This window comes from Scyliorhinus canicula, chromosome 28, assembly GCF_902713615.1.
Source record: "Scyliorhinus canicula chromosome 28, sScyCan1.1, whole genome shotgun sequence".
NCBI classification, from domain to species: Eukaryota; Metazoa; Chordata; class Chondrichthyes; order Carcharhiniformes; family Scyliorhinidae; genus Scyliorhinus; species Scyliorhinus canicula.
Window position 1 is genome coordinate 7,917,383 of NC_052173.1, and position 13,004 is coordinate 7,930,386.

Genomic DNA, 13,004 nt, shown 5'->3' on the forward strand with positions numbered 1-13,004 from the left:
CCAGAAAGTGTTCAGAATGTGGAGCTTGCTACCACAGGGCGCGATCGAGTTGCTTTTCAGGGGAAGTTAGATACTCACTTGATGAGAAACGATAAAAAGGATTTGCTGATAGGGTTACATGAAGAAGAGTGGGAGGAGATTTGTGTGGAGCATAAACACTAACATGAATCTGCTGCATTAAATGGTCTGTTTCTATGTTACAAATACTTTGTAAAAATGACATACCTATGGATGGGCTGCAAAGTTCTGAGGAGGCAGAGCTGAAGAAATTAAAACCAAAAGAATCTGCTGTGCAGCAATTCTGTGATGGATTGGTCGAAGAGGACTGATCAGATTCATCCATTTTAGACTCTTCCCGTATTGGTGGCTGTAACAGAATGATAATTGCAAGTTATTTCCAAGATTGTCATTTACAGTTTATGGGCACAGCAAAGAGAGGGAAGAGGAGGCCGTCAGAATGAGATGTTGTTTTTTCCATTTTGCCTGCTGTGTCAAGAACCATTAGAGATGTACAAATTTTCACATCCCATGGCAGGCCTAATTGCCTCACAATCAACAAAGCACCTTTTAAGTTGTTTTCTAAGCAGTTAGTTTGTGCACAGCGATATGATTTTTTCCCCATAAATTTAGAGCATCCAATTTTTCTTTTTCCCAATTAAGGGGCAATTTAGCGTGACCAATCCACCTGCCCTGCACATCTTTGGGTTGTGGGGGTGAAACCCACGCAGACACGGGGAGACACATGTAAATTCCACATGGACAGTGACCCAGAGCCGGGATCGAACCTGGGACCTCGGCGCCGTGAGGCAGCAATGCTAACCACTGCGCCGACGTGCTGTCACCAGACAGCGATATGATAAATGATTGATTAATCTGTTTTTGGTTGTACTGTCGAAGGGTGAATATTGTCCAAGACATTTGGAGAAGACATCTGGGCCGGGATTCTCCCCTACCCGCCGGGGCTGGGGGTCCTGGCGTGTTGGAGTGGCGTGAACCACTCCGACGTCAGGCCGCCCCAAAGGTGTGGAATTCTCTGCACCTTTAGGGGCCAAGCCCACACATTGAGGGGCTAGGTCCGCGTCGGAGCGGTTCCTACGCCGCCGGCTGGCGTCAACAGCCTTTGGTGCCACGCCAGTCCGCGCATGCGCCGGAGCGTCAGCGGCTGCTGATGGCATACCGGCGCATGCGCAGGGGAGGGGGTCTCTTCCGCCTCCGCCATGGTGACGGGCGGAAGGAAAAGAGTGCCCCCACGGCACAGGCCCGCCCGATCAGTGGGCCCTGATCGCGGTCCAGGCCACCGTGGGGGCACCCCCTGGGGTCAGATCGCCCCCCCCGCCCATCGCGGTCCGGAGGTCTTCGACCCATCGCGGGCCGGAGAATCGCCGCAGTGGGCCCGCCGACCGGCGCGATTCCTGCCCCCGCCAAATCTCAGGGGGTGGCGAATTCGGGAGGCAGCGCCGGGGGGTCGGAGAATTCCGCCTCTGATTTTCAAATAGTGCCAGGGAGGGCATCTCTCAATGTTTATATAGTAATAGTAATCTTTATTGTCACAAGTGAGCTTACATTAACACTGCAATGAAGTTACTGTGAAAAGCCCCTAGTCCCCACATTCCGGCGCCTGTTCGGGTCACAGAGGGAGAATTCAGAATGTACAATTCACCTAACAGCACGTCTTTCAGGACTTGTGGGAGGAAACCGGAGCGCCCGGAGGAAACCCACACAGACACTGGGAGGACGTGCAAACTCCACACAGAGGTCTTCCGGTTGCGGCTATGCGGAGCTAAGCCGCACGTTCGGCAGCTCCCGCTAGAAACGGACTTTGGGGCTCTTTTCAGGGCCCCCAACGGAGCTTTATCGACGATTCCCGACGTGGGAAGAGGTCTGCAGTAAATCCCCAGGGTTCTATGGTCCGGACCAGGAGTGGGGTGAGCAGAAAAGCGATGGCAGCGCCCCTGGAAAAGCAGGGGAAGGGAAACAAAATGGCGGCCGGCGGAGCCCTCGAGGAGTGGAGGCAGTGGGCGCAGGAGCAGCAGGAGACTCTTCTGCGCTGCTTCCAGGAGCTTAAGGTGGAGCTGCTGGAGTCGCTGAAGGCTACCACCAGAGAGCTGCTGGAGACTCAGACAGCCCAGGGGGCCGCAATCCGGGAGCTGCAGCAGCAGGCCTTCTAAAGGGAGGATGAGGCCGCGGCCCTCGCGGGGAAGGTGGAGATGCACGAGGCGCTCCATAAAAAGTGGCAGGAACGGTTCGAGGAGCTGGACAACCGGTCGAGGCGGAAAGATTTGCGGATCCTGGGCCTCACGGAGGGGCCGGACCTGCCGGCCTATGTGGTCGTTTTGTTGAACTTGCTGATGGGAGATGGGTCCTTCTAGGGGCCCCTGGACCTGGAGGGGGCCCAGAATTCTGGCTAGGAGGCCCAAGCCGAATGAGCCGCCGCGGGCGGTGTTGGTGCGGTTCCACCGGTTCGTTGACTGGGAGTGCGTGCTCAGGTGGGCCAAGAGGGAGCGGAGCAGCAAGTGGGAGAACACGGTGGTGCGGATCTACCAGGACTGGAGTGCGGAGGTGGCTAAGCGGAGGGCTGGGTACAACCGGACGAAGGCGGTGCTCCACAGACGGAGTGTGAAGTTTGGCATGTTGCAGCCGGCGCGTCTGTGGATCACCTACAAGGGCCGGCACCATTATTTTGAGTCCCCGGAGGAGGCGTGGGCCTTTGTGCAGGCCGAGAAATTGGACTCAAACTGAGGGTCAGGGATGGGGGTTTTGTATGTAAATGTAACTGTGTCTATATATTTTTTTTTGGAGGGGGGTTCTCTGTTTCATGCAGGATGTGTGTTGGTTTTAGGGTGGGTGGGGCGATGTCTTTTTGTATGGGTCTGGTGGACGGGTTCGGGCAGGGAGGTAAACTGGGAGTGCGGGGAGCTGGTGGTGGTGACCGGCAATGGGAGTTGCCCTAGAGGAGGCGGGGTTGGGCAGGGTGAAAGCGCGGGCTTTCCTCTGGTTTCCCGTGATGCGGGGTGATGGGGGCGGGGTCGGGGCTGAGAAGCGCGGGCCTTTGCTGGTTGTTATTTTCCCGCGCAAGAGGTGGGGGGGGGCACGGAGGAGGAGTAGCCCCACATGGGGAGGGGTCAGAGGTGTGGCAGGAGTCGCGAGGGTCAGCAGAAGTTAGCTGGCTCACTGGAGTGCTATGGAGGGGGGCGCGCGGCTAGGAGGGGTCCTAGCCTGGGGGGGGGGGGGGGGTGTTATCTCTTTCCTTTTTGTTGTTTGCTTTTTTTGTTTTTGTAGTTGCTTTTGTAGTTGGGTGGTTGTTGTTGTTGGGTTTTTACCATGGTTGTTTTGATAAGCCGGGATTCGAACCTGGGACCCTGGAGCTGTGAAGCAACAGTGCTAATCACTGTGCTACCGTGCCGACCTGCTGCGCAGAGCTCAGTCTAATGTCAAAGAACAGAGAACAATACAGCACAGGAACAGGCCCTTCGGCCCTCCAAGCCTGTACCGGTCATGATACCAACCCTGGCCAAAACCCTCAGCACTTCCTTGTGCCGAATCCCTCTATACCCATCCTATCCATGTGTTTGTCAAGATGTTCAATGGTGCGTAAATGTGTGATGGAGGGGGGAGGGACGGCGTGGAAAAGAACGGAGATGGCGTCATGTAGAGGTACGAGTGGTGCCATGGTAACGGCGCCGTTGCCGCTCTCCCCTAAGAAGTTTACCACGAGCCCGGTGGTGGCGGCGACCCTAAGAATCTGGGGACAGTGGAGACGGCATAGGGGGGGAAACAGGGGGCTCGATGGAGGCTCCATTGGGTGGCAATCATCGGTTCATTCCGGGGAACAAGGATGGGGGATTTAGGGGGTAGCAAAGGGTGGGCATCAGTAAATTGAGGGACCTGTTAATTGGCGGGTGGTTTGCGGGCCTGGGGGAACTGGAAGATAAATTTGGGCTTCCCCAAGGGAACATGTTCAGATACCTGCAGGTAAAGGCGTTTGCTAGGCGACAGGTAGAGGGATTCCCTTTGCTGCCCTCGCGGGGGACGATGGACAGAGTGCTTTCGGGGGTGTGGGTCGGAGAGGGGGAAGGTGTCTGACATCTATAAGGTAATGCAGGAGGTAGAGGAGTCGTCAGTGGAGGAGCTGAAGGCTAAATGGGAGGAGGAACTCGGGGAGCAGATAGAGGACGGGACTTGGGCGGATGCCTTGGAGAGAGTCAACTCTTCCTCTTCATGTGCGAGACTTAGTCTCATCCAATTCAAGGTGCTGCACCGGGCCCACATGTCCGGGACTAGGATGAGTAGGTTCTTTGGGGGTGAGGACAGGTGCACCAGATGTTCGGGGAGTCCAGCGAATCATGCCCATATGTTCTGGGCATGCCCAGCACTGGAAGAATTCTGGAAGGGGGTGGCGGGGACGGTGTCGAGGGTGGTTGGATTCAGGGTCAAACCAGGGTGGGGACTCGCGATTTTCGGAGTTGCGGTGGAGCCGGGAGTGCAGGAGGCGAAAGAGGCCGGTGTCCTGGCCTTTGCGTCCCTAGTAGCCCGGCGGAGGATCTTGCTGCAGTGGAAGGATGCGAGGCCCCCAAGTGTGGAGACCTGGATCAATGACATGGCGGGATTTATAAAGCTGGAAAGGGTCAAATTTGCCCTGAGAGGATCAGTACAAGGGTTCTATAAACGGTGGCAGCCTTTTCTGGACTTCCTGGCTCAAAGATAGGTATCTTGGTCAATAGCAGCAGCAATCCCGGTGGGGTGGGGGGTGTTCCTTATTATAGTTTCTATTTTTTTTTCGCTACGGTTATGTAACTAACATTGTGTTAATTTAAGCTGTTGTTAATATGTTGGGTTGTTCATTGAGGAGGGGCGAAGGTTCATGATTGTTGTCATTACTGTTATTGTTGGTATTTTAGTATGGTTTGATGTTGTTGTATAAATTCAAAATTTTTCAATAAAAATTATTTTTTAAAAAAGTGTCAAGATGTCTTTTGAACGCCGTTAATGTATCTGCTTCCACAACCTCCCCTGGCAACGCGTTCCAGGCACTCACCACCCTCTGTGTAAAAAACCTGCCTCGCACATCTCCTCTAAACTTTGCCCCACGGACCTTAAACCTATGCCCCCTGGTGACTGACCCCTCCACCCTGGGAAAGAGTGGCCATCCACTCTATCCATGCCCCTCATAATCTTGTAGACCTCTATCAGGTCACCCCTCAACCTCCGTCTTTCTGATGAAAACAGTCCCGAGTCTATTCAGCCCCTGGTAAACCTCCTCTGCACTCTCTCCAAAGCCTCCACATCCTTCTGGTAGTGTGGCGACCAGAATTGTGCGCAATATTCCAAGTGTGGCCGTACCAAGGTTCTATACAACTGCAGCACGATTTGCCAGTTTTTATACTCAATGCCCCGTCCAATGAAGGCAAGCATTCTGTATGCTTTGTTGACTACCGTGTCCACTTGTGTTGCCACCATCAAAGATCTGTGGACCTGTACACCCATTTCTCTATGACTTTCTATATTTCACAGTAACTTCATTTGAAGCCTACTTGTGACAATAAGCAATGTTCATTCGTAAGAGTTTTACCATTTACGGTATATTTTCCCTCTATGTCAGACCTACCAAAATCCATTACCTCACATTTGTCCGGATTAAACACCATTTGCCATTTCTCTGCCCAAGTCTACAAACGATCTATCTATGTCTCATCTGAAAAACAGAGGGCTGACCTTTATGATGTGGGGAGTCAGTTGCAGTGAGTGCTTCTCATTCCCTCTCTCCTTCTGCCCCAACCCTGTGGAAGAAATGCTGGACGCCAGCGGACCCTCATTAATCAAGGCTGTCCCAGAGCAATTAAACACTCCGTGTGGCCTTATGGAAGTGAGTGTGGGACTTCCAGCACTCAGTGGGAGAAAGTCCTATCCTCGAGAGCTGTTGGCCAACCTGCTTGAGAGAGTCGTAGACACTGCTAGGATGGCAAGTGTTCCCCATGATGAAGTGGACCTGCCCTCTGAACTCAGGTATGTCCCGGGATTTAGGCAGTGAAGAATTGAGGAGCCTGATGAAGGGGGAGATGGCCAGGTGGGAAGTGACAACGCGTAGTAATGTCACGGAAAGGGAGATGCCTACCCCAATGTGCATGGCCACCCCCCCCTTCTCCGGCCCATGCGAAGGATGGGCACAGAGGACTGTGCACAGACCATAGGCCTCACATCTCAAGTTTAACCTGCCTTTGGATGTTATTGTTGCTGTTGAGAAAGATCAGGCTTCTCTTCTTTTTCCACATGGTTTTCACACGTCCGAGTTGAAGTTGGCATTGATCAGAAATTCAGTACAGCTTGACACACAGGACAGATGGCCCTTCGGTCAATGTCACAGAGGTTATCTCGAGTCAAAATGCAGCACCTGGTGAACTCACAATGCTGACCTTTCAGTTTGTCCATTATTCAAGCTGGCATGCAAAGCTCAGAGGATGGTGGTTACCCAGACTTGGCGTAGTTGCGCCTGGCCTGGTTCAGCTCAGACAGGTGCAGGGAGAGGGAATGGAGTTTGATGCGGGAACTCAAGATAATGGCCGAAATTTTCCAGCCGTTCCCGCCGGTGGAATCTTCCGGTCCTGCCAACAACAAGTCCCTCTTGTGCACAAACATAGTGAGGCCCAGGTTTGAGCTGAGAAGGCCACAGTAATGATGCTTTGAACAAAAGTTGTAGGGTCTCTGAGCCACAAGATAACAGAAGGATCCCAGGAAACGCTGTACCTTGGATAATAGCTGGATAATTTGTGGGCAGCACGGTAGCATTGTGGACAGCACAATCGCTTCACAGCTCCAGGGTCCCAGGTTCGATTCCCGGCTTGGGTCACTCTCTGTGCGGAGTTTGCACGTTCTCCCCGTGTCTGCGTGGGTTTCCTCCGGGTGCTCCGGTTTCCTCCCACAATCCAAAGATGTGCAGGTTAGGTGGATTGGACATGATAAACTGCCCCTTAGTGTCCAAAATTGCCCTTAGTGTTGGGTGGGGTTACTGGGTTATGGGGATAGGGTGGAGGTGTTGACCTTGGTTGACCAGGATCCGGTGCAGACTCGATGGGCCGAATGGCCTCCTTCTGCACTGTAAATTCTTTGAAGACTGCAGCAAAATTTTTATTTTTTTATTTTTTCCAATTAAGGGGCAATTTAGCGTGGCCAATCCACCTATCCGGCACATCTTTGGGTTGTGGGGGTGAAACCCACGCAGACGCGGGGAGAATGTGCAAACTCCACACGGACAGTAACCCAGGGCCGGGATTCGAACCCGGGTCCTCAGCGCCGTAGGCAGCAATGCTAACCACTGTGCCACCGTGCCGCCCGCAAAATTAAAGTCAACTAATTTCTGGACTCAGTTTACAGTTTAAGTTATGACAAACTATTTGTGTTACATTTACCGTGCTTGCTTTGTCTATGTTTTCATAAAGTTTGTTTTTATTTTAAAACGTGAAACTCTGAGGCGCAGTTTCTTTCAGCTGGTTACCAGATATTCAAATGTCGCTTTAAATGTTAATAGTTTTTACGGCATTGGAACATCATGCAAAACTAAGTCTAAGAAGATTTTAATGGGTGTCCCTTCCAAATACAACCCCCCAGATCAATGTGCAATGCTCGAGTGTGGAAATATGTAGACAGTTTGATGCCAAATTCCTACAGATATTGCCTGTTATCTCTTGCCCTATATCTATCAAAAATAGATTTACACTGTAAGGAATTACAAATTTTGTTGTGTGCCTGGTCTTGACCGAGATACATACTCTGAACTGTGCCATGAACGAATATGATGAATCGTAAGTTTTATGGTGGGCGTCAAGCAATAAGGCAATCAGTTGTTCTTGTTCATCTGACAACTTTGGTTTCTTAGCCTCCTTTACTGCTTCTTCTTCTTTTCGTTTCAAAATCATCTCCTTTTTCCTCTGAACTTCTTCATCTGTTAAAATAACTGAGCAGATAAAAGGGAAACATTTTAAGTGAAGAGAATAATAACTATCTGAAACTTTAAAAAAAAAATGTTATAGCCCTTTACACGTTTCAGACAACTACACACCAACACTATAGGGCTCAATATTTGAGCCAAAAAAAATAAAATCTCTTCATCACAACACACCCAGCATGGAAAAAGACAGGCTGATATGAAGGGAAAGATGGAGAGAAATCATCATCTTTTCCAGGTGCCGCAAGAATAGTGGGCGCAATTCTCCAATCGCGGGAGAGTGTCTGCGCCATCGTGTTTCACGATGGCGAGAAACGGGCGCGGGCAGTGCCGATTTTGTCCCCCAAAGGGGGCCAGCACGGCGCTGGAGCGGCTCATGCCGCTCCAGCTTCACTTCCTGGCGCGCACTGGGGGCAGCGCCAACCCGCGCATGCACGGTGGCCTTACTGAACGCTCCGGCCCCGACGCAACATGGCGCGGGGGATCTGGGGCCAGACGCCAACAAAGTGGGCCGGGGTTGGGGGGGGGGGGGGGGGGGGGGGGGGGGAAGAGACTGGGCCCCGATTGCGAGCCAGACCCCATCAGAGATCCCCCCCCCCCACAGGCCGCCCCCGACCCTTCGCACAGAGTTCCCGCCAGCAGCGACCAGGTGTGGATGGCGCGGCGGGACTCTGCTTTTTCTGTGCAGCCGCTCGGGTCATCTGGGCCAGAGAATCGGCGGCCCCGCCGTGTACAGCGGCCCGCGACTGCCGCCGCGCCAAGAGCCCCGATTCTCCGCACCTCGGCCCGTCGCGGGGTTGGGAGAATCGCGCCCAGTGACTCAAACGTGCATTGGCCGGAATTCTCCGACCATTGGGATTCACTTTTCACCCCCTCTTGGAGGTTTCCCAGCGGTGTGGGATGGTTTCAATGGGAATCCCGTTGGCGAGTGGCAGGAAGATAGAATCTTGCCCCCAGCAGATGACACGCCACCGGGAAACACACAGCTGGGGGAGCGGAGAATCCTGTCTAATATTCCAGATAAGGTAAAGCAAAGAGAGCACCCAACAACAAAGGCCGGGATTTTCCAGCATTGCCACGGCGGGTTCCCCTGTGGTGGATATGTTGAGCCATTTAAATCTCCATAGACTTTGGCAGGGCTGAACGATCTCGCCGGCAGGAGGGGCAGAAACTCCAGGCCAAAGCATCTCATTCCGAGGCACATGAATGTATATATGTGATGCATGATCAATGACTCCAGAAGTGGGATTGTAGTACAATTGAAGGCTTTATTGCACTAGATGTTTCCCCCAGCAGCACAGGTACAGAATGCAGCTGCTGGGGAGACACCGACTCTTATACTCTGCCTTACTGGGCGGATCCAGCAGGCAGGCTTCACCAATGAAACAGCAGTCTCAGGTACCTCCCACACCAATGGTCTAACAGTGTTATTCAGGGTACCGTAATACCTCTAATACCGACTACCACATTCACCCCCTGTTTAAAAAAAGTCCAGCAGGGTGGTGGCTTCACATTTCACAGTGGTAGAGGTTAAGGTTATGGAGGTACCCGGTATACATCAGTACAGTGTTTTGCCTTGTTACGTCACAACTATTTACAAATTTATTTACAGTTCAGAACGAAGCAATAAGTCGATCGGGGGCCCTGGTCGTCCTCTGCGATTGTCTTAGCTTCGGTGATGATGCAGGGAGGGGAGGGCTGTGGGAGAGTTTGGAGGGGGAGAGTTTGGAGGAGGGGGAGAGTTTGGAGGAGGGGGAGAGTTTGGAGGAGGGGGAGAGTTTAGAGCGAGGCTTTAATAAGAACACAGGGAGTCCACATTGAGTAAAAATAAGAACAAGGTTTTATTTATGAACAGTATATTTACACTTCCAGGCAGACCCCGACCGGGTTCCTCTCTGGTCGGTGCCTGACTGGCCAACCTGTTATGGGGATATGGTGGAAGTGTGGGTGTAAGTACGGTGCTCTTTTCAAGGGCCCGGCGCAGACTCGATGGGCCGAATGGCCTCCTTCTACACTGTAAATTCTATTCTTGAAGGCTGGGGACCCTGAAAAGGGGGGGGGGCCCTCAGCGACTCCTTAGTCCTCACTTGGTGGTGGGGCAATGGCCAGGTGTATGTTGGGGAGGGCAGCACGGTGGCCTAGTGGTTAGCACTGCTGCCTCACGGTGCCGAGGTCCCAGGTTCAATCCTGGCTCTGGGTCACTGTCCGTGTGGAGTTTGCACATTCTCCCCGTGTCTGCGTGGTTTCACCCCCACAACCCAAAGATGTGCAGGTTAGGTGGATTGGACACACTAAATTGCCCCTTAATGGGAAAAAATTAATTGGGTACTCTAAATTTATTTTAAAAGTGTGTGTATTGACATGGTCTGTGGGTTGGGGTGTGATTGGGGCATCCTTTCAAAATGGCGGCCCGATCTCCGAGGAGCTGGTCTCACTGGAGTTCAGCTCCCCATTGTGTGGCTTAAACCGGGGAGAAAATCCCCTCGGCCCCCAAAAATGACTATGTGCATTGACTATGTCCCATTGAAACCAGTCCACGCCTCCAGGTGACCCGTGGGCTGGGATATGCTGCCGGCAGGAAAAGTGAAACGCACCGACCGGAGAATTCCGGTCATTGTGTGGGTGAATAGCGATGTGGATCTCCCCAAAAAGCCCGCGGGAAAAACCCCGCCAAACATGACACAAAGGGCGCGATTTAACTGAAAGGGAACAAAGTCCCGTAGTGAGCGCTCGCAGTGTCGAGAAACAAATGGCTATAAAATGCCACTTCATAAGACATAGGAGCAGAATTAGGCCACTCGGCCCATCGAGTCTGCTCCGCCATTCAATCATGGCTGATATTTTTCTCATTCCCATTCTCCTGCCTTCTCCCCATAACCCCTGATCCACTTATTAATCCATCGCTTTGGATAGGGGGACTCAGTGGGGAACGTGCAGCCGAGGTGCACACAGCCTTGTTTTCTACACCGAGGAGCCTTGATCGCTGGACCTCCTCAGTGTAGTGAGAGTTTGGGACGCCATGTTTAAATGGTGCCCCAATCTCGAGGCCCCTGATGTGGCCCTGAACCCCCATCCCCCTCCCCCAAGCCCCAATGCACTATGGGAGGGTCCAAACACCTGGGCAGGGCAACCCCAACCCGATCGCTAGCACATAAAAAATATCAGCTTTGCACCTTGGTGGTGCCTCCCTGCCAAAAGGGCATAGACCTGGGGGCCTCCGATCCCCTGGGAGACCCGCACGAGTGCCATTCTGCCTGGTCCCTGTCTGTGGAGACTAGCACTGAACAGCACTCGCCCGAGTTCTCGGAGGCAAAGGGGATAGATCCCAACGCCTCAGGTGTGTCGGGAAACTGCACATTAAAGTGAGATTAGCTGTCGCACTCGAATATGCAGATTTGCTAAAAAGTGATCCCACCCACAATGGGCAGGATTTACATCGGAACTGCTCGCGAGATTGTGTTAGATCTCGCAAGGTGTTAGGAACCAGGTAGATCCCGGGAGCAGGGTCTCCCGGCTTCTATCGCCCACGCTGCTTTTCTGGCGCAGTGTGGATCACGCCCAAAGATATTTTTGGGCTGAATTCCGCCCATGGTCACTTGATTGATGGACATTCTACAGTATGAAAGATATGTCCACGTGTTACGAGGTGAGAAAATTGTATCTGGTGCAAGTAACGCTTACAAAAGAATAAATAATTAACCAGACAAAAAATATATTTTCCACTCATACAACCTGTGAAAAGTATTCTTTAAGCAACTTAGACCTTGAACTAATGAATCTGGTGTGGTCAGGTCACAGGATAAGGAGATGAGTGATAAACTGTAACACATTATTCTTCTATTGGAGTTCAGCGATATGTAACCTTGCCTGTTCCTGTAAGGTTACAAAGTCTAATTGTTTAAAATAGACATTTGTTGAGGTCAATTAGCGGTTAAAGGTTTCTCTGTAGTTTGCCAGGTGTTGAAGTTCCCTGGATCTTTCCCAAGGTACAAACAAAACGGAAGTGACTGCTCTCCTCTCCCTTTTGGATAAAGAATGCGTTGCAACTGTAACAAATTTGAATCCTTTGAAGTGCGGTGCAGACTCTAGTCCAAAAGAATGGAATGGAAGGTTCCTCTTTCTGCCAATTGTAAGGATCTTATGTGGAAAATATTTCGACACTTTCAACCCATATTCTGTTGAGCGAGAGTCCACAGCAAAGAAAAACTGTTCCGACTAAAAATTTGGTTTTCTGTTTTCCTTCAACAATTCTATAAAACCCAAGAGACGATATAAATGAGACGAGGCCATTGATCTGTATGCATTCTAAGCAGCCCACTCTGGTTGGCTAAAGAATCCCGCCGTGGCGTGGCAAGAAACCAATAATCACCACTTAAGCCCAATCTCCATACAATTAACGGGAACGACCTGCTACCTAACGGCCCCCCGTGATCTAACAGCCTCCCCAGCACATGCTTACACGGGTGCTGATTGATACATATTTTAAAAACGTGAACCTGGCGGAAGGGCTGCTGTGGGGATCCGAGGAGGTGAGTAGCCATCTTCACTCTCAGGCATAGAGCCCAGGGCCCTGGGGTTGGTGCGCCAGTGCCCGGAGGGGTGGGAGAGCCAGTCTTGGTCAGGGGTGGCCCGCCATTGGTGGGTGGGGGGCGGCAGGGGTTAGCGGAGTGGGGGTGGGGGGTGCCCCCCGGGTTGGGGGAAGAGATGGGTCTCTCAGCACTCCAGGTCCGCCTGCCAACCCCTCCGTGTGCTTCCGTGCCGGGTGCAACCCTAGGCCGTCTGCCCCACCGACCAGCATAACTCTCACTGGCCGCAGATGCTCAGGCATATGGACTGAAGGCTGCTCATAGGGAATTGGCAATTGTAGTTAAGTAACCACTTACCTCCCAAGGGGATTCCTGTGGGTGGGTCGGGCCATATAACATGTGGGAGTGATTGCCAGGTATCCCATGATGCCTCACTGCAGGAGGCAACACCACACACGCAGCGGCCAACAGCCAAACACCCAGGGGCTGGGCCCCAGCACCGGGGACATATCGGCGACCAGAGGGTGGGGTGTGTACAC

At 52.3% G+C, this 13,004-nt stretch overlaps 1 protein-coding gene across 1 annotated transcript in view; it reads right to left on the reverse strand.

The window, feature by feature from the left end:
* The window catches only part of LOC119958198 (vitamin D3 receptor-like), a 107,703-nt gene that overhangs the window by 51,209 nt on the left and 43,490 nt on the right, over window positions 1-13,004 (reverse strand). The window contains 2 exon segments of the mRNA XM_038786574.1: window positions 226-367; window positions 7,764-7,948. Of these exon segments, the coding sequence (XP_038642502.1) occupies window positions 226-367; window positions 7,764-7,948 (327 nt within the window).